This window comes from Telopea speciosissima, chromosome 5 (genome assembly GCF_018873765.1).
Source record: "Telopea speciosissima isolate NSW1024214 ecotype Mountain lineage chromosome 5, Tspe_v1, whole genome shotgun sequence".
Classification (NCBI taxonomy): Eukaryota; Viridiplantae; Streptophyta; class Magnoliopsida; order Proteales; family Proteaceae; genus Telopea; species Telopea speciosissima.
The window spans coordinates 6,337,307-6,359,350 of record NC_057920.1 but is presented as its reverse complement, the minus strand read 5'-3'; the positions used below and the strand labels follow the sequence as shown (position 1 = coordinate 6,359,350).

Genomic DNA, 22,044 nt, shown 5'->3' with positions numbered 1-22,044 from the left:
TTGGAGTTTCACTTAGTGGGAAACCAGGACAGACACAGGATAAACACTTACTTATGCATAATAACATTTAAGTAAATTCTTTTGTATTTCATTTACTTAAGATATTATTCATAAATAAGCAAATACCCCCTATTTGAATCCAATAAAAATAGTTAAAAAATCAATATCCAAAAAAAAAAAAAGTCAACCCCCCAGTTCAAGAACAAAAACTGGATTTGCGACGGTAGGTGTCATTTTCAACTTTCTAATGTTGGGGTTTTTCTCTAATCTAAAAATTCCATAAATCTTAATATGGAAAAACATTGCTAAAAACCAAAAGTGCGGTAAAATATTCATTTGTTTTGATGTCCAAAAATATATTTTCATTCAGAGCGATTTTGACAGCATTCGTGCACACCAAATTAAGTTTGACTGGTACATAACTCCTTCAATATAAATCAGATTTAAGCAACCAGATCTGGCACTCATATAAAGGAGTTTGGGTCAAGATCTCGAGGGAGTTGGGGTACTTTTTTGTTTCGTATGCCATCTCGTCTCGACCCTGGGAAAAAACGAGATCTCGCAAGTTTTAATTCTATAATGCTGAATGTCTCTCAAGGGAGGTAATTCATTGGGTAATTCCTCCAGTACCACATCAGAAAAGTCGGACAACAGCTCTTTAATGGGCTGTGAAAGCTGTACCTCTGTCTATGGAGTGGCTTCTCTGGTAACCAGTGCAAAAATCGGACCTGAATCTTTGCTGGTTTTTCTCAAATTCTTCCTATGGAACAGCCAATAACTTCTTTCCATGACCTGTACCCTTTTGATTGGTGCACAATGATTGTAGTTGGCACAGTTCAGCAGGTAGGTTAAGTGGATGGAACACTGTTTGCTGTCCCTTGTGTTGGAATATACATTGGTTCTTTCTTCCACCAATTGGAACATCGTTATCATATAACCATGGCCTTCCCAATAGCACATCTGTCGTCCTCATGGAAATCTTTTGAGAGTGATTCGAACTTTTGCATATACTCAGCCACAGTCATATTCCCTTGGCGAAGGGTGTTCAGCTGGTCCTGTAATTGTGCCCTAAAGTGCCTGGGCAGATATTTCTTTCTCAACTCATGCTTCATTTCAGACCATGTATTAGGCTCAGTGCCTTCAGTAGTTCTCCACTATTCACGGGTGGAACCCACTAGCTTAGTACGTGCTAGTTTTATCTTTCTATCCTCAGGTAAATCAAACCAATCAAAATAAGCACCCGGTGCAGCTAATCAATCATAAAATACATCTGGTTCATGGTTGCCATCGAATTCCTTTAATTCAAGCTTGACCTTTTGAACGTCATCAATCACCATGGCGTTGACGAGGAGCACCATTATCAACATTTATATAAGACCTCATACGGTCTTCAAAGCTCATACGATTCTCTGGAGTTCTTTGTCGTTCCTTGTCTTCTCTGTCTTCTCCATACTTGTCTTCCTTGTGATCTCTGTACCTGTCTCCCCTGTGTCTTCTAGGAGGTCGGTGAACCGTGAACGTGGGATTGCAACTGATATCTGTTCTGTTCCATGGACAGATTGCTGTCCCTAACAGGAGTAACCTGTCGTTACTCAATTAGTTGTAACCTTTCATTGATAGTCCTTTGTTCAGCAGACATAGCTCTTTGTTCAGCTCTTATTTCTTCAGATATAGCCCTCTGTTCAGCAAAGAACTTTTGAACATCTCAAACATTGTAGCCATAGGATCAGGTGTTGTTGGTAATGGTCTACTATGTTCATTCATGGCTCTGATACCACTTAATGTAGTTCTAGATTGGTAGGGAACCAACTAGGTACCAAACAACCAGGATCTATTATGAACAGGTAAATTGGCTAGGTTAAAACTAGGTTTTTGGTGAAATTAGGGTTATGGTTAGGTTGGGTATGTGTAGGGGAGTCTAACAGTGAAGATCCTGAGATGTTTTAATGGAGTTAAGTGTGCTGATTTGATTTAACAGCAATATAGGGGGTTTTGGAAAAAGGATAAAATAGGGGAATCTAGGGTTTTGAGTTGGTGGATGAGGCTGGGGTTATGATGTAGATCACGTTACTGTTCGCATGAACAGTGTCACAGCCCCAAGATTTTATTTTGTTGCTATTTTCTTTCAGTCCTAGTTATTTAAAATCGTTTATATTTTCATGTTGCAAGTCTAGTATGTTAAGTTTCTATTTTCTTCTAACTTGAGGTGCAAGCATAGCCCTCTATATATTTGTAATGGCATTTAGAAGCCCCCACGATTTTAAGAAGATGAGTGAAAAATTGCTTTTGAGGATTGATTTCTCCTTCTCAAATTGAGTGACAATGAAGGGCTGAAGGAGCCTGGCTGAGAGAGCCTAATCCACCTATCCCCTACTTTCTTATTCTCTTCTTCTCCATTCTCTCCATCCCAATCGAGATTCCCTTGTGCTGCTGTGTTATTGAAGCTGTTACAACCACTGAGAAGATCATCCGAAGGTTGCTGCTGCTCTCCAAATCTCTAGCCCAGGCTGTGCTGCTGCTGCATCATCCAATCGAGTGACCCTGCTGCTGTTCCTGTGTGTTGACTCCCTGCTACAACTTCAAGGCTGTGGATCTCTATATTCCATCAACAAACCCTGCTGGGTTTTGTTGCACATCATCCCCCTTCTATTCCCTCCACTCGATCTCCTATTTCACCTCACTCCACAGGCTGAAACCTCCCATATCCACTAACCTTCTATGTTCATTCTCCCTCCTCCATCTCCTCTTCTGGCCATCAAGATTGATCCAAACTTGCAGACAAAGCTCCTACCATCAAGGTCTACAACCGGTTGCCATTGGAGCCCAAGATCAGTTCTGTTTTGAAGGTTTTCCATAACCTTCTAATTTGGTGTTTCTCTTATATTTCAACATCCAACCATCACAATTGGATGAGATTTGGAGCCAATGATCCTCTTACCAACCTCTACACTCGATCCAAGTTTGATCACCATCACATGCCTGGTTTGGCTGGAAACCTTAAGTTTCTAATACTGAGTTTATTCCATTTTTTTGAATTGTGGGTTTTTGGGACTAATAACTGTTAAATTATGTACATCAGAATACCATGGGGTTATTCTGGTCTTTTGGGTGTTTTATTTATTCTTTATTTATGTATTTATGAGCAAGAGTAGAAATGTAATTAGGGCTGTTACACTGTTCACGTGAACAGTGTCATGAATAGTATTTCCCCTTGTAATCTCTTTTATTATTATAAATAGAGAGCTTGACTGACCTCATTGATCATTCTAGCATTATTCCACAAACCTATTTTGTTAACATGGTATCAGAGCCAAAATTTCTCTGATCTAAGTTTTCAAAGCCCACTCCCTTGCTATTGTTTTAGATGGGAATTCCACCTTTGTGGTTCCTCCCAAAGTTTTCGGTTGTGTGTGTTTTATGCCAGAGACACTAAACCTCATGGCAAATTTGATCCTCGTGGGTTAAGGTGTATTTTTTTAGGTTACTCTCCAACCTAGAAAGGTTATAAGTGTTACCACCCTCCTTCTCGTCGTACTTTGGTCAGTATGGATGTGGTCTTTCATGAAATTCTTGCCTATTATCAGTCTACACATCTTCAGGGGGAGAATTCTGGTTCTAGTGAAGATGTGCTTATGTTTCCTCCCCTTAAAATTCTTCCTTTGGCTGCTGTCCAACTTCCTTTTGCTGCTGTCCCTTCATCTGTAGGGACTCCTTTACAGGGGAGTGTGTAGGAAATAATGGTGGTAATGATCATTGTCAGGGGGAGTTTACTCCAGTCCAGAGAACCATCAATGAATTTCGAAGAGAATTGACAATTCTAATATCATCACCTACAAGAGACACTCCAACAGAGGGCAGCATCAATCCACTGAGGCACCAATACCTATCCAATTGCCGACCCAGGAGTCAGATCCTCCTCCTTGTGGTGAGACTTCTCCTTCCAACCTACCTATTGCTCATCGAAAAGGTACTAGGACTTGCACCCTGCATCCCATTTCTCGCTTTGTTTCTTATAGTTCTCTTTCTCCATCTTTTCGTGCATTTGTGTCCTCTCTTTCTTCTGTTTCTATTCCTAAAAACTGGCAGGAAGCATATACAAATGGAAAGTAGAAGGCAACTATGTTGGAAGAAATGAGAGCTTTAGAAAAAAACAACGCTTGGGATCTTATAACCCTCCCTCCAGGAAAAAAACCAGTGGGATGTAAGTGGGTGTTTGTGGTCAAACAAAAGATTGATGGGTCTGTGGATTGGTATAAGGCACGTTTGGTTGCAAAGGGCTTCACCCAAACATATGGGATTGACTATCAGGAGACTTTTGCCCCTGTTGCAAAATTGAATACAGTTCAGGTTTTACTGTCGTGTGCAGTTAATCTTGGATGGGATCTCCAACAGTTGGATGTGAAGAATGCCTTCCTAAATGGGGAACTTTGTGAGGAGGTATACATGGATATTCCACCAGGTCTTTCTTCTGACAATAATAAAGGCAAGGTGTGCAAATTGAAGCGACCACTGTATGGGCTGAAGCAGTCACCTCGAGTATGGTTTGGTCGGTTCCACAAAGCAATGACATCTGTTGGCTACAAGCAAAGTAATGCTGATCATACTCTCTTTATAAAGAGGCCTGGTGAGAAGCTCACTGTTCTTATAGTGTATGTGGATGGCATTGTGGTTACAGGCAATGATGGGGATGAGATCAGCCGGTTGAAGAGGTTTCTTGGGCAGGAATTCAAGATTAAAGATCTAGGGCCACTACGGTACTTTCTTGGGATTGAGGTTGCCAGATCTTCTAAAGGCATCTTTCTCTCCCAAAGGATGTATGTCCTAGACTTGTTGGCTGAAACTGGTCTGTTAGGATGCCACCCTTCAGATACTCCTATGGAGGCTACTGTTCGTCTCAAAGAAAAGGAGGGTGAACCTGTTGATAAAGGCCGGTACCAACGCCTAGTGGGAAAGCTGATTTATCTCTCACACACTCGTTCAGATATTGCTGTTGCTGTGAGTACTGTGAGTCAGTTCATGCATGATCCCTATTCTTCTCACATGGAGGCTGTTCTTCGGATTCTCAACTACTTGAAGTCAGCTCCTGGAAAAGGCATTATTTTGTCTCCTAATGGTAACCTACGGGTAGAGGCGTATACCGATGCTGACTGGGCTGGTTCTGCAGATCAGAAGTCTATCTCTGGGTACTGTTCTTTTATAGGAGGCAATGTGGTCACTTAGCGTAGCAAGAAGCAGAATGTGGTGGCTCGTTCTAGTGCTGAAGCCGAGTTTCAGGCTATGACACAGGGCATTTGTGAGTTACTTTGGTTGAAAGGCTTGCTACAAGATCTTGGTGTTCCTGTTCATCTTCCCATGATGTTGTACTGTGATAACAAAGCTGCAATCAGCATTGCACACAACCCAGTACAGCATGATCGCACTAAACATGTTGAAGTGACAGACATTTCATCAAGGAAAAGCTGGAAGAAGGGTTGATTTGTGTTCCCTTTGTGAAGTTTGCTGATCAGGTTGTTGATATCTTCACTAAGGGATTATCTGGGAAATTGTTCCATCCCATTCTAGTCAAGTTGGGCATGATTGATATATTTGCACCAACTTGAGGGGGAGTGTTAAATTATGTACACCAGAATACCATGGGGGTATTCTGGTCTTTTGGGTGTTTTATTTATTCTTTATTTATGTATTTATGAGCAAGGGTAGAAATGTAATTAGGGCTGTGACACTGTTCACGTGAACAGTGTCATGAATAGTGTTTTCCCTTGTAATCTCTTTTATTATTATAAATAGAGAGCTTGATTGATCTCATTGATCATTCAAGCATTATTCCACAAACCTGTTTTGTTAACAATAACCTAGTCTTACATTAGGTTAGGATCGAGTACAAGAGGGGCAGAGAGGGTAATTCGGCTCTGGTTTGGTAGGTTTTTGATGGGTGGATTGGTTTGTGCAGGTTTTAGGTTCATGGGAAACTTAAAATAATAAAGGGGAATGTTTGGGTTTGGGATTGTAGAGGGTTAGGTAGGAGCAGAAACATAGGGATGGGGGTGCTTCCAACTTACTTGTAATGGCAGAAAGTGATTGACAACAACTTGTTGATGGAGGAACTTGAATAAAAATCAGAATTTGAACAAAGTGAGCTTGAGAAGAACCCACTCGGGCTTCATACCGCAAAGTGTCGATTGGATCAGACACCAATCTCACCAGTCTTGATCAAACACAAGACAATTCGTCAAGGAAGAAGACAAGTAACTGCAGCTTGCAAAGCAATTTAATTTTTCAAAAGTGGAGAGTGTGGTGCTCCACGATTTCTATTGCTTATATAATGGCCCAAGGGCCTTGCTCCTATTCAGCCTAGGAGTATGAAACTCCTAGCAGGGTAACACTATTCCACCTCCCTTCTAAATTCGTGGGACTGTGGACCCAAAAAAAAAAAAAAAAGGGAAATTACATCAATAAAGAGATGACTTAAGTCACTTAAATTGAACCACTGGTTCAACCAGGTTGGGCCGGTTCAATTTAAAAATACAAAACACTTTACAAAAACTATGGAACTACTGCTACTACTACTTGGGGATCAGCTTCTTGTGCCTCTTCTTCTTGCGGATGTAGTGCTTCAGCTCTGCATCACTATGCATGTCTTTCCTCACCACTTCTCCTAATGTCATTTTAGGCCTACCCCTAGCTCTTTTAGTACCTTGAATCTAAATCAAGTCACTCCTCCGAACTGGAGCATCTGAAGGCCTCCGTTGAACATGACCATACCACCTCAAACGATTTTCTCATAGCTTGTCTTAAATCGGAGCTACTTCCAGACCAGTTCTAATATGGTCATTCCTTACATTATCCTTCCTGGTTTTGCCAGTCATCCATCTCAACATCCTCATCTTTGCTACACTTAGCTTATCTATATGACAACTCCCCAACACTCCGTGCCATACATCATAATCGGTTTTATTACTGTCATGTGAAACTTTTCTTTAAGCTTTAAAGGGATCCGTTGATCACATAACACTCTGGATGCCCCTCTCCACTTCATCCACCCTACTTTAATCCTCTGAAACTCTATATTCTTTGCATATAATTCAAGGTTTCGTTTCTACATCTGTTGAAACTGAAATTTTTCGCTAAATTTTGTGAAATTTTGGCCAAACCTTGAATTATGCTGAACCTACAATTAGGATAAGCACAAAATTAAAGCCTATATAAATACAGGTAGACCAAATACATCAGAACTCATCGCCCATGGATAAAGAGGTATAATTTCAACTACTTGGTGTCCATTCAATGTATCCACTATGGTTATTTCATATCCCTCCTTTTCTTTCCTTACAATTTTGCTTACCATACCTGCTGTTGTAACATTATAGACTGTATTATTACTCTTGCTCTCATCGGGATAAATTTGACCCCTTCCTCATTTTAAAAAACTCGAGAAAAAAATTTTCAAAAAGTGGAAGTTCTTTTTTTATAGTTCTAAGAATTTAAAAGGAAAAAAAAAAAGAAGATGGATTACCAAAATAATTCTATTTATAAAAAGAATAATGAAAGACCTTAAAGAAGTACGTAGCCTGTTCATGTATGACATGATTCGGTTCTGATCATAGAAAAGATTCTCCTTAAGCAAACCAACCCATTCTTTGTATGGGGCTTACGTGGTGTTTGGAATAGAGAGACATTTGGTTGTGGATTCCAATGTGGTAGATTCATATTTTTGCACAGCTCAATCAATAGTTCAAGTCACACGCTTCCATAATCCAACTTCTCTTCGGAGAATCCACTTCAACTATTCGTATCAAATAAATAATACAGTATTGCAGAGCACTCAAGATACATCTAAGAAAGAATACATTTTCGTTCCTTGAATAAATTGATGTTCCTTAAGGTGCCTCATTTTATTTCTTTTTTGTTTTCACAGTTACTCTTTTCCTTTAAAATTTCAATTTTTAAGTTATTTTTACAGTAGTACCTGATTTCCTCCCTTTTTTTTTGGATTAATTAATTCCTGAATCTTATTCTCTTGTGTTTTTCTTTTTTCCCCCTTTTTCAGATTAATTTTGTTAATGACCATTATTTCTTCTTCTTCTTTTTTTGTCCCTTTCATTTTGTAGGCCTACAAGAGAGTTGGTGGCATGGTTTATAATGCAGACATGGGTCGTGGAGTTATTGGAGTTATAGATGTTACAAATCTAATGGTAAGGGTGCTTTTGGAAATAATAATTGGGAAAAAATTATTCTGTGTCACTTTTTATTTTATTTTGTTATTATTTTTTTATCACTAGCAACAATGAACATAGTTTCATTTCAATTGTAATAGAATGATGTACACATATTTTGTATAAAAAGCCCAGAAAGCCCAAAAGGTTAAAGCTTTCTTCAAACGTGTATACTGAAAACCTTCAAATAATATGGCAATAATAGGAAGGTGTATATCATAAAGAAAGGAAAGCCAACTGGAATTAGAAGAAGTTACTATTGACCACAATAATAATTATTTATTGTTGCAAATGCCTGGTGTATCCAATAATGAACAATATCTGCACAAATAGGGGAAACTCTGGTGGTCTTCAAGTAATTTCTGACTCCTTTCCTTCCATAAGCCTGTCATAATAGCATATGGAATAAATCCTCATAGATTGCTTCTTTTTCCTCAAAAGGACTTCTAGGCTACCAAGAGAACAAGTTAATATATCAATTGCTGATTCCTCCTCACAGAAACTGAATGCCACCCACACTTCAATTTTCCAAGGCCACCACCCAACAGAAGTGGCTATTCATGGTGTAGCCTTAAAATTCCAGGCCTTCCTTCCCCACCAGCATTCGCTACCAAAATCTCCTATTGGCCTCCTATTGAAGGTCATAGGAATATTAATGTTCCATCACTTTGTACGCTCCAAAGTTTGATGGCGATTTCAGTGATGATTATAATAATGAAAACAAAAATTGTACCAGCTATCCAAACTCAAAAGAAAAAGCGATTTCAGAAATCAAATTAATGTAATATGATAGCTGCAGCAATGATGAGTATAAAAGAACACTAGCATGGTAAAAACAGCAAAAATGTTAGAATAATTATGGGGAGGGGATCTTCATGTCACCAGCATGTAATGGAATCCTCATGCCCAGCCAATGGGGCCATGTGAGGGGCACCACATGGTTCGTCAACAAAGGATCTCACATGTCAGGGAGGATAGAGTTTGAGAGGGCCATTGTGCCATTCACACTGGCAGTTTGTACTGTGTACAGCCTTTTCCCAATAGTTATATAAGAACAGAAACTGTTCTGAAGATGATAAAATGATGCTCTCTCTCTCTCTCTCTCTCACATACACACAGAATTCACATATGTCAACAATTGTCAACAATTGAATTACTGGTAAAAACAACAAAACCTTATTATTTAGTTTTCTTTCCCAAGCAGTAATCAGATCAACTTTATGATAGAATCATTATTATTTTTGGAAAATAATTTCTTCACTTCTATGTCCAATTTATATTCTAAACCTTTGCCTTTCTTTTTCACCGGGACAGGATGATGGGAATGGTCATGTGTGGGTACATAACAACAAGCAAGGTTTCCAGGACTGTGAACCTTATGCTGAACTGGAGCAGTGGCTGGGAATCCAATCTAACATATATTGGGACAAAAATTTTGATACACTTGCAGTGGTACCATACCTAAGTTTCTCATTGTTGTAATTATTTAGTGTTAGCTTCTTTTTTATTAGTGGGGCACTACATTTAAGGGCCTTTTCCCTTAATATGGATCCGTGTTGTTTTGCAATTTCATGTATCCTTTTACTTGTTAGAGTAATTGACTTGTTTAGGTGCTATATGTTTTCCCTTTCTTCGTAATAAGAAAGCAGGTGTGCTGAACTATCTTTCATTAAACTAGAGTATTGGATCTTTGAGTTATGTTTGACAACTAATTTGACACTGATGATTTTACATTTTTCGTACTTAGTAACACCATAAGCTGTTGTTTCTGTTAATTATGCAGAAAAAGAGAAATGGAAAATACGAACCTGATCATGAGTGGGTGCAGTGCGACAAATGTAGGAAATGGAGGGTTTTGCCATCTGGCTTTGACAGCAATAAATTACCCCAACAATGGTATCTACTTCCATGCTCACATTTAATTAGTTGTTCCATCTTTTTGCTAGATTTTTTTTAGTTTGCTCTGTGTTCCCCCACCATGGTTCTTTTGCTAGTTTGCAAATTGTAGTACTGTTTGGATTTAAGCTCTGCCTATTATTACTTTAAAGATAATTGTAAATGGTATGTTATAATGCTGAGTTCTTTGACATTGAAAATTGGTTCTCATGTGTATTATTGTTGTAAGTGCATGTTTGGGCAACTAGAAAGCTCTACAAAGAGAGAGGCAGGTTTCTGACTTCTATGTATCTGGAGTTTTGCAATTAACAGATGGTTTTCCTTCCCTGTCATATTGATAGCTTTGGAACTCTAGTCTTCTTTTGGTAACTTTTTGTATCTATCTTCTTTCTTGGCGACTAAACAAGACCTGGACCACCCATCTACATAGTTATCAAGGCGTAACCTAGGCATCCAGGCTCCTTGGGCGCCTAGGAGGGCACCTTTCCACCTTCTTGTTGTCGCCTTAGATTATGGACCCTTTCCAACGCCATGGTCGCAGTGCCCGCTTGATAACTATGCCCATCTCCGTTCTTGGCTGGTTCTATTCAAAAGTGAAATTTTCTCCCCTATGCATTTTATTAGTGTGCTCAAACAGATGGGAACAGGATTGCTGGACAGGCACTCCCATACATGATAGCTGGATGGGCACCCATAGTTCCAGAAACCAGGCTCGAAAACGAAATATTTCGTGAAACTGTGAAATTTTGGTCAAAACCTGGAAGGTTTTTGCTACAGGTTTCGATTGATGGTTTTGAGGCTCAAATGGTCAAATTAGGCTCTTACCCTTAGATTTAAAAAAATGCACCCAAAATGGTAGTTTGGCTTCAGACCCTATGATGCAGCACCATGTGCCCACACCCTAAGGAAGAAGAAGAAGAAGAAGCAGCCCTGAAATTAGGGCTTAGTTTGGAGCCATAGCTTAGGTTTACACTTAGTAGGTTCTATACTTGTTTTTTTTCAGCTTATTTGTAAACTTAAATTGAACCAGTTCAAACCATGGTTCAATTTAAGTGATTTAATTAAGGGTCTTTTGTTTTAAGTTATTAGGGGTAGATAGGTCTTTTAACCCTTTTAAAATTTTAAGTTGTTTTAATTAGGTCCACCCCTCCACGATTTAGTGAGGGAGTGTTTTGTTTAGATTAAGATTTGGCCTATGGCCTTCTATTATTAATATTAAAATCGTGGGAGGCTCCCCCACAAGTTTTATGAATTAAAAAAAAAAGGGACAATTACACTGCCACCCCCTGAGGTTTGTACTAAATATAGAGCGACCCCCTGTGTTTCTAAATTATACAGCCGCCCCCTTTGAATTCCCACTCCGTTAGTTAGGTGTTACAATGTTGGTTAAGTTTACCTTCAAATGACTAATATACCCCTTTAAGGTGAACTTAGCATTTTGCCCTTAGGGCATCATCCCTAACTTCACAACACCCTCTTCCTCTGTTACTCGAATCAGGGTGGTTTCATCATCTTCCCTCTGAAGTAAACCCAAATATCCCTCTTGCCGCTCTCCGATGCCTTCTCGAGCGTTGATTGTACACTCTCCGGGACACATAAGGCGGAGTCAGCACATTCTCCACGGCTTGGCAGGGATGCCGGTATCTGACTCCAAATGTTTGCAATATAATCAATCTCTTCAAGAACTCTTGCGATCGCTTCGTCCTCCTTCAGAATCCAAGACATGTTGCTTCTGATTAATCGAATGCCATTCGAGGTTTTGGAAAACCCTTTTAAAATTAAAAAAATCAAAATCAAAAGTAGCTTTTGGACTCACCATAGCATGAAAACAAGCTCCGTAATCGTGGGAAGCAACGGAAACATGATCAGCCCCACCACTTCGATTCCAGAGGTGTGGGAGGATTAATTCCATACTTTATGGGCTTTCCAAGTTTCTGAATTCTGAATAACTTAAGGAAAGTAGCGAATTAGGAAAGAGGAGGTGAGACTGCAAGTCGATGTGGATGTGCGAGCGAGCCCTAGCAAGCCTCACCTGCAGAGCCAATGCCACAGCTCTGTGTTACTTGTGACCGTGATATTCACTTAGCAAACCCACTCATTCGCCAACCCAAACGATTCCCAATCGTGCTCTTCTTTGAACCTGCCGCCTTAGTCGTCAAGTCCAACGCAGTTAACCTTCTCGTCCCCAACAAATCTAACGGTGATGATGACGATGACCTCAACGATGCCGACGGTGACAGAGAAGAAGCTGAAGCCGCTTCTTGCTACCATCTTCTTTTTCCAGTTGCCCATCCCAGAGAAGCTGGTTACATCGACTTGCAGTCTCACCGCTATTCACTTTGTCATAAGCATCTAGAAACGAAAGAGACACTGAAGGGGAAGAGGGGGTTGTGAAGTTAGGGATGATGCCCTATGGGCAAAATGGTAAGTTAACCCTGAAGGGGTATATTAGTCATTTGAGGTTAGACTTAACCAATATTGTAACACCTAACTAACGGAGTGGGAATTTAAGGGGTGCTGTTGTATAATTTAGAAACACAAGGGGTTGCTCTGTATTTAGTACAAACCTCAGGGGGTGGCAGTGTAATTTTCCCCAAAAAAAATCGTTTGCTGCCATTGTTGCTGCTGCTGCTCCTTGTGAGTGTTTGCCTTGTGGTTCTATCAAGGAAGAAAGGGTAGGTGGATCTCCTACGACTCCTTACACCGTGACGGCTGGGAGGATCCTTGAATCTGAAGGTGGTTCTATCCTTCTCTGCTATCCAAGCTTGCTGCCAGTGGATTCTACTATAAGTTTGGGACCCAATTCTGTTTCTAACCCTCTACTTTCCCCCAATCAATTCCCCTTTGTTTTTTGTTTGAATTTCATAAACCCTAATCACCCTTAACCCTGTCCAGCATTAACCCCTCATCAAAATTCAACCACAGCCCCCTTAGGCCTCCCCCTCCACTCGATATTCATCTCAGTCCCATCGAACCACTCAGACCCTAAGTTACATTGTCTCTGTAAAACCCCAAAACTCCAAATTCCTGTGTAGACCTAACCAGCCATCAGAATTGCACCATATTACAGCCGAACATCCCTCTCATTGCCCTTAGCACTCGACCTTAACCCCTTGCCCTAATTCCATGTTTAAACCCTAATATCAACCTAAGTTCTAAAATCCAAAACCCAAAACCCTAAACCTAAATTTCTGAAATTTGAAATTTTATTCAAACCTTATTCAAACCTACACTATTAGCTTCTCCTAGACTTGCCTATTAAAACCATATAAGATTTAACCCCATTCTCATAAACCTAACCCTAGAAATTGACCTAAAATCCTAATTCTTCCCATTCGAACCAGCAACCCCTTTTAGATCCTGTTGCTTGGCCTGTAGTAGGATTCTTCTCCTATCTAGAGCTACATTAAGTGGTATCAGAGCTATGGATGAGCATGGCAATCCAGTGTTGAATGCAATTCTGCCACTCGATCCCATGGCTGAAATCATGGAGATGCTTTGAAAGCTATCGGCAGATCGGCAAGCTATGCAAGCTAAACAGGACCTTATTACTAATAAGGTGTTGTGGTTAGAAGAACAGAGGAATACCCCTCACAGGGACAGCAACATTCCTCAAGAGGAAGATAGATATCAAGTCAATTCAGTGGCATAGAGGCTACCTGACAGAGATGAGAATCCCAGAGATGATTACAAAGGTCAGAGAGATGGATACAGAGTTCACAGAGATGAACCCAGAGATCACAGAGATAGACTTAGAGATGACAGAGACCATTACAGAGATCGTCAAGATAGAACCAGAGGTAATCGTGTGCCTTCCCGGGAATACAGAGACAGAGATAGAGATGACCGGGACATAAATAGAGGTCGCCAGACTACTTTTGAGGAGTACATGAGATCCTACTTCACTGGAGACCAAGGTCCTAATCGGCACCACATGGACAATCAGAAGGTAAAGCTTGACTACTTTTGAGGAGTACATGAGATCCTACTTCACTGGAGACCAAGGTCCTAATCGGCACCACATGGACAATCAGAAGGTAAAGCTTGAAATGAAAGAATTTGATGGTGATCACTACCCTCAGGTATTCTGTGATTGGATTGCTGCCGTGGGTGATTATTTTGATTGGTATAATCTGTCTGAAGTGAGGAAGATGAAACTAGTCTGTATTGTACGGAGAATCTGTATTCGGGCATCATATTGTGTTTTCTCTAATTGATGAAAACGCTTAAAACATTCAAAAACTTCACTCTTCTGACGCACCAAATATGTCCTGGTGAACCGAGTATGACAATCAATAAAAGAAACAAACAATCGGTAACCAGTTACAGGGATACAACAGGCAGGGCCCCATACATCTAAATGAATTGAAGAGAAAGGAAGTAAACTTTTACTTCCCCAACTGGGATAACTGGTTCTAGTTTGCTTTGCAAAAACGCAAGCATCACAAAAAAACTGACTCGGGTTACATCTAGAAAATAAAGTAGGAAAAACAATAGACAAAGTGCCCAACGAAGGCTGTCCCAAGCGTTGGTGCCATAAACGCAACTTGGTCAAAGCAGTAGTAAAAGTAATGTAGTTCTAGATAGGGTAAAGCCCTACTAGAAGCCAATTAAACCAGGACCAATAACAAGGAACTAAGGGGGCTGCTGGTTCAGCAGTTACAATAAGTCAGAAGTGTAGTTTTAGGTCAAAATTCTAGGGTTAGGGTAGGGTAATGGAAATATAGTTTATAGGATTAAACTAGGCAGGTTTTAAAGGTCTTAATGAACTAGGTTTGGTTAGATTTGAATAAGTTTTTAAATTTCAGAAATTTTAGGTTTAGGGTTTCTGGTTTTGGGAATGAAGGGGATGATAAAATTTAGGGTTTTTAGGGGGAATTAGGTCAAGGGGTTCTGGTCGAGTGTCACTGGTATGGAGAGGGTGGTTCGGTTGAAGTTTGGTGTGGTTTGGATGGTAGGTTAGATCTGGACAGATTTTAGAGGTTTTAGGTTTTAATGGGGAAGAGGGGGATTAGGGTTTAGCTGGTGGAATGGGGGCAGAATGGGGATCGGGTGAAGGAGAAGCCTGCTGGAACTATGGTGTAAAATTGGAACCAATCTGATGGTGGGAAGGGCTGGACAGGATAACTAGGGTTTAAAACAATTAAGGTTTCGATCAGGGTTAGGTTGGATGGAGAAGAAGAAGAAGGAAACTTGCAGGGAATTAAAAATAACTCACTGGTTTGATCTCCTTCAAAGGCAGCAGCAGCTTGATGTAGGTTGATAGCAGAAAAGGAGAACTTCCCGATCATAAACAGATGCAAGGAGTCACCGGAGTCCACCAGTCCTTCACCTTGAGATCCACAAGGCAGCACTCACACAAGGGGAGCCATGGCAGCAGCAGCAAAGGCAGCAACAAACGGAATTTTTAAACTCTAAATTATGTGGGGGAGCCTCCCACATTTTCTTTTAATAAAGGCCCAAGGGCAGACAGCAAGATCCTATTACAATTTAAATTCCTCCTTCCTAAATCGTGGAAGGTATAGCTAACTTAAAACAACTTAAAGGGAAAAGACCTATTTAACCCTAACACTTAAAGACACTTAAAAACACTTAAATTGAGAAGATTCCCCATCAACCAATAGGATATAAAATCCTACTAGCCAATAGGAGCTCTTCACTTAAACTGAACCAACTTAAATTGAACCAATTGGATGCAACCAATTTGAACCGGTTCAATTAAAGACATAAAAATATAACTAAGTATAGAACTGAAATAAACCAAGTGTAAACTAGTCTAAGGCTTCTACTAAAACCCTATGATCAGGGGGGCTTCTTCAGCTCATGGAGGCTTGGATCTACATCAAAAAGAGTCCGTGTGATGAGCCTGAGTACAGAAGAACCGTTGTCCAGGAAGTAGAGAGCACCACGCACCTTACCCATAGTTGTCACGGCATCACGGCGATCCAAGTCGGTGGAGGGGTGTCACGTCGATATATCGACATGTCGCCCGCCATGGCGTTGCCATGGCGAGCATGTCGACCATGTTTTATTTTTTATTTTCTCTATTTTTAATGTGTTAATAGATGTATACTCAAGCCATGTTTTATTTTTTCTCTATTGTTTCTCAAGTTTTAAGAAGAAAATTCAGAAATCGAAGAAGAAATCGAAGAGGGAAAGAAGAAATCGAAAGAAATCGAAGAGGGAAAGAAGACAGGAAGAAGAAATCGAAGAGGGAAAGAAGAAATCTAAAGAAATTGAAGAGGGAAAGAAGAAATCGAAGAGGGAAGAAGAAATCGAAGACAGGAAGAAGAAATCAAAGAGGGAAAGAGAGACAGGAAGAAGAAATCAAAGAGGGTCGCCATGGCGTAGGTCGCCATGCAGCCCTCTCCAGCGCCAGGACGCCATGGCGACGCCATGACAACTATGACCTTACCGTTGCCAATCGTTACCCCCATCACCATGCCTTAAAAAATGTGACTTTGCAATTCAAGGTTTGAAGAGTACTACTAATGGAAAGCAGATTAGTAGGAAAAAATGGAACATGTAATACTGAAGATAAAGATAAATTAGAGACTTGAACAACTCCCTTCCCAGAAATAGGAGAAAAAAAACCATTTGCAATGCAAACTTTTTCCTTACCTGACAAAGGAGAATACTGAGAAAAATTGTTGGGAGAACCAGTCATATGATCTGTAGCACCCGAATCGATTATCCAAGGGACGAATACCATCGAGGCACTGGGAATATAAAAATAAATACCTGAATGGGCAGAGTGAGACTTAGAATGAATTGGCACAGAGGCAGCTGGGGTAGCAGACATAGTGGAAAGCTAGGTCATCATGTGGTGCAAAATAGAGAGCTGCTCCTAGGAAAAAGGTGATTCTGTAGGACCCTCAGTAATCTCAATGTGATCTGCAAGAGGTGGATTACCACGGCCACGTCCACCAGTAGGACCACCATTGACCACGGACACTAGCAGTCTCTGGATGCCCATGAAGTTTCCAACAATGTTCTTTGGTATGGCGCTCCTTACCACAATAATCACGATTCAAAATCTCCTTCACAGTCTGGTTGCAATCTCCTGATTAGTTGGAAGCAAGGTTCTAAAATTCGGGTTTCGACTAGGTTTCGACCAGCCAGAAAACGAGTTCGTCTCGGTTTTGACCATATCTTGGTCAAAACCTGGGACTTTCTCCGGGTTAACTCGAACCTTGGTTTCGAGGCCCAGAAGTTGTTTTTTTTCCCTAATTCTTATTGTATTGCCTATTTTTTTACATTTTAAACTCAATCCATGCATTAGTTTCACATAGAGAACACTAAAAATATTACTTATGGTTTTGATCCAAGTTTGTTATTGTATATTGTTCTTGGACATGGTATCGAATAAGGTTTGACCAGAACTCCTTCAATATAAATGAGATTTAAGTAATCTTGGATTTTTTTTTAGAAAGCTTTGTTTTGATAGCTTTCCAACAAGTCCAAGATTGCTTAAATCTGATTTATATTGAAGGAGTTATGTACCGGTCAAACTTAATTTGGTGTGCATGAATGCTGTCAAAATCGCTCTGAATGAAAATATTTTTTTGGACATCAAAACAAATGAATATTTTACCGCACTTTTGGTTTTTAGTAATGTTTTACCATATTAAGATTTATAGAATTTTTAGATTTGAGAAAAACCCCAGCACTAGAAAGTTGAAAATTGCACCTACTGTCGAAAATCCAGTTTTTGTTATTGAACTGGGGGGTGACTTTTTTTCCTTTTGGAATTTTATTTTTTAACTATTTTTATTAGATTCAAATAGGGGGTATTTGCTTATTTATGAATAATATCTTAAGTAAATGAATACAAAATCATTTACTTAAATGATATTAAGCATAAATAAGTGTCTGTCCGGTTTCTGGCCTGGTAACTGGCATACGTAAGTATTTGTACTGGTTTCGAGCCAAGTTTCCCCAAGTTTCGATGGGCACAAGTGTCGAAACTTGTGAAATTACCAACATCTCGTTCGAAACCAGTCGAAACCATCAAATTTCGGTCGAAACCCTGGATTTTTGAAAATCACCCTTCAACTCGTCTCGGAAACCTGCGAAACCGAGTTAACTCGGTGGTTTCAACAGGTTTCGGTCGAGTTCTTCTTCCATGGTTGGAAGAACCCCCTCCACGGAATTGAGAACCAGAAAAGAAGGCCCCTCTTTTGGGAAAGCGGTTGTAGCATGGCAACACGCCGACTATCCTTAGACTGAACCAGAGAATAAGCCTGGGCTAAAATGGGAAAAGGATCATGATTTAGGACATGAGCCCTAATCTGATCAAATTCAATGTTCAGGCCAGTGAGGAACTCAGAGACATGAACCTTATCTTCCCGTTTCTTAAAGGCAGAAGAATCACCAGGGCAAAGAGGCTGATAGTCTTGACAGAAATCGAGTTCCTGCCACTTACCTCGTAACTCAGAGTAATATTGGAAGAGGGTCATCTCCTTCTGCTTGGTGCCGCTGATTTTTTGTCACAGTTCATATACCTGGGCAGCATTCCCCACCTGGAAATAAGTTTCCTTTGCAACCTGCCAGATCTGGGAAGCAGTATCAAGTAAAAGATATCCCCGAGCAATATGGGTTGCATCGAATTCATTATCAGAACTCCACTACCATTGGGCAGAATCGGCACTTGTAGGTTTCTCCAATTCTCCTGTGAGATATTTAGAAAAGCCTTGGGAATCAATCGAAAGGAAACAAGACTTCGACCACATCAAATAATTTCTCCCATCAAGTTTAACGGAGCAAACAGGGATTGTAGTGAAATCATGACTATTGTTTCCTCCATCCAAAACAGGATATACGGTTGAAGTCTTTGATGTATTTGTTCCCTCCATCTGAAACAGATTATCTCAAACACAACTGCACGAACAAAGGTGCCGAAAAAATTCACCAAAGCATGCCACAAGAAAGGATGTAGCGAACAACCAAAAAGAAGATCAGATCTGAGAATGAGCCATTAGATCTAGTTTAAACCGTAGGGATCAAACAAAAGGAATTCTTGGTGGGAGAAAAAATCACCACCAAGGGTGAAATAAAGCTCACGGTTCCAAGAGGGGAGGCGGAAGATGGAATGTCCCCCCCCCCCCTGTATTCTTTATTATTTTTCTGGATTCTAATAAAAGCTTAGGGGCCAACCCGGGTCCCAGGTAATATTCGGGTTAAAAAAAAATAAGACAAAAAAAAAGGAGGCAGAAGATGGTGGTGCTAGAAGAAATCGGAAAGTGGTGGTGGTGGTAGTGTCCGGCGGAGCATGTTGGGATAATGACACTAGCCCCTTTATTTATAATAGAATGAAGGGAGGGAGGGAGGGAGAGAGAGCTCTGATACCATGTTGGGATTTGGGAAATTTTGACTTGTGTCAATAATGACACTAGCCCCTTTATTTATAATAGAATGATGTAAGGTTGCAATAGAATAGCCAAAAGGATGAAATTACCCCTACACCCTATTTTATAATAGAGCACTTTCTAAATCCCCAAAACTTGTTGAAATGGTGAAAATAAGGGTCGTTTTTTTATGCTAGATGATGTCCTCCCAACTCAGATGGAAGAGAAAAACAAGTTTCCAAGGCCTTCGGTTGCTCTAGGTTTCGTGTCTCGCTCACGGTTTCTGTTTTGCAGGTTTAAAGGAGGTGTATCGAGTTATCTTACCTCTATTGGTCCCGTATCGGATTGTATCGAGGGCTTCCAATACCGATACATATCAGCTACTACTGACCAATACAATACGATACTTTAAGCCTTGGTACAGACTTCCTAAGATGGTGCATAGACATACATTGGAGAGCATGCCAATATATGAGAGGGTATATGATTGAATTTGAATCTGAAATTAACTGCAGCCAACCCAAGACCATTCCTTAGATATCTAACATCAGAATTGCCACACAAGCCTTTTTTCTTGTGTTAATGGCCAATCTAGTTAGCATCTAGCCGGCCCCATTTACTTGGATAAGGCTGAGTAGTTGTTGTTGTAATCTATTTAGTATCTACCTTCGACTTTTTAACTAAAATTTGACACTCTTTCATCACATGAAAAGAATCAGATTGGGCTGCATTTTACTAGTTTGATGAGGGACAGTGGAGCATACCTGTGCCCCAAATTTGATTGCCAAGTTTTTGCTGTGGCAGCCAGGCTAGATATTTTACAGGGAAAAGTTATGCTTTGCTTTATTTCTGGTCTGGAGAATACTTGCCTGAACATTTTATGCTACCATTTATATTGGTGAAAGTACTCTTTCTCAGAATTTGTTTACCTACTGACGGGTATTTTAGAAAATTTGCTATCTTAGTCTGTAGTAAGTTTTAACTCATTTAAAACGTGGTTCGAAGAGAAACCTGTATTTTATCTGATGTTAAAAACATCAAAATATCTATTCTTTGGAAATGGCTGTTATAAGATGGATTCTACTTGTTTGTTGCAACGATATCGCTATTGATAACTGTATTAATTAACAGTAACGTGTGTGTGTGTAGGTTTTGTCAACTGCCACCTTTCGAGCAACAATGTGTGATACCTGAACAACAAACTGGACGTGGAATTATAACTGTTGATGCTAAGCGATCTCAGTATCTTGCCAATGACACCCTGCTGAAATTCACTGCCGAAAAGAAATCGCAAGGTAGCTGATATTTGTCCTTTTCATTCTGATCTGTATCTTATTTTTCACCCTCCCTGACCAGTCAATAGAGATTCGGTAATGAAATGCAAAACACCTACTATACTATACAGACAGAAAGCGAGGTGAATATTAACATAGAGAAAACGAAATCTAGTGGTGCAGATTAGCTGCAACCAGAAAACTGGTGTAGAATTCAAGCTAAAAGAATCTTGATTGTGCTCTGTCATGCATCAATTACGGTGCAGTGTTCTTAGGTCGCATCCTGTTGTACCGACCAGTAGGGTCTCTCTTTTTCCTGAGGAGAACCTTATCTTCACCACCAGCATCTAGTACTTAAGCTTGATGTTCTTGGTCAGTGGAGGCCTTGTAATTAACGTTAGATTCTGTGAGATTCTTCTTTACTTGTTCATGCACTTCAGCAATCTTCTTAGCCATGTGATCCACAGCAATACTAACCTGGTAGCTTTGTTGAAGGAACCAGGTCAAGGTTGTATTATGGCAATCGTTCATATACAATCCCAATAGGCAACTTTCTCATGGATTTTTCAATATGTTGAAGGCAAACTTAGTTACAACATCTTGTTGTTTCAGTCTATGACAAGCAATACAGTGAATTAGGTTACCTAGCATCCAGTTTACTGCCTTAGTTTGTCTGTCTGTCCTCCAAAAGAGGCCTTGGAACTTGGTATCTCTGTTTGAGGTTTGTTTGGAATAACATCCAATCATACATTCCAAGAACACATTTGCAGCATGTGAAGCATCTGAGATCTTACGACAGGCTAGACACTGAGCCATCTTAGAAAATTTTGTACGTTACCACAAGTATTGAGTACACTCGGCATCGGGTACATGGCAAATCCAAAACAAAATCCATAGAAATGTCTTCCCAATGTGCCTTGAGAATGAACAGTGGCATTTACAACCTTGTATTCTGAGATTGGCTCTTGCATGCTTGACAAATGAAACATCTTTGACAAACATCATGGCAAAGTCGTGGCCCAAATAACCTGCTAACCTGCCACTGCTAATGATCATCTGAGGCGAAGAAATAAAGAACTAAGGGGATCAGTCTCATGTTGATGAACAAAGATCTGTCATGAAACAAATATTCAGACAAGACCAATTGTATAATGAATGTCCGTTATGGGAGGCATCATTTGGTAAATCCTCCAAAAATAATTCAATGAACTCATTGAATGATGGCTTAAGCTGTTCTGGTACATCAATGGGTTGTGGTGGCTCTTATGTTTAACTGACTAATGTGAAGTATCAACCACTTTGTCAAACTCCTAT

At 40.1% G+C, this 22,044-nt stretch overlaps 1 protein-coding gene and 1 long non-coding RNA gene across 2 annotated transcripts in view; both read left to right on the top strand.

Moving 5' to 3' along the window:
* The window catches only part of LOC122661801 (MORC family CW-type zinc finger protein 3-like), a 60,725-nt gene extending 39,898 nt beyond the window's left edge, over positions 1 to 20,827 (top strand). The window contains exons 10-13 of the mRNA XM_043857311.1: positions 8,109 to 8,192; positions 9,528 to 9,665; positions 9,997 to 10,109; positions 20,606 to 20,827. Of these exons, the coding sequence (XP_043713246.1) occupies positions 8,109 to 8,192; positions 9,528 to 9,665; positions 9,997 to 10,109; positions 20,606 to 20,759 (489 nt within the window). The 3' untranslated portion in view covers positions 20,760 to 20,827. The remainder of the gene's footprint in view (positions 1 to 8,108; positions 8,193 to 9,527; positions 9,666 to 9,996; positions 10,110 to 20,605) is intronic.
* Positions 1,533 to 7,408, top strand: LOC122662705. The gene is made up of 3 exons (XR_006333081.1): positions 1,533 to 1,545; positions 4,207 to 4,209; positions 7,253 to 7,408. It is a non-coding gene; the product is annotated as an uncharacterized LOC122662705 (long non-coding RNA).
* Positions 20,828 to 22,044: the final 1,217 nt, after the last annotated feature.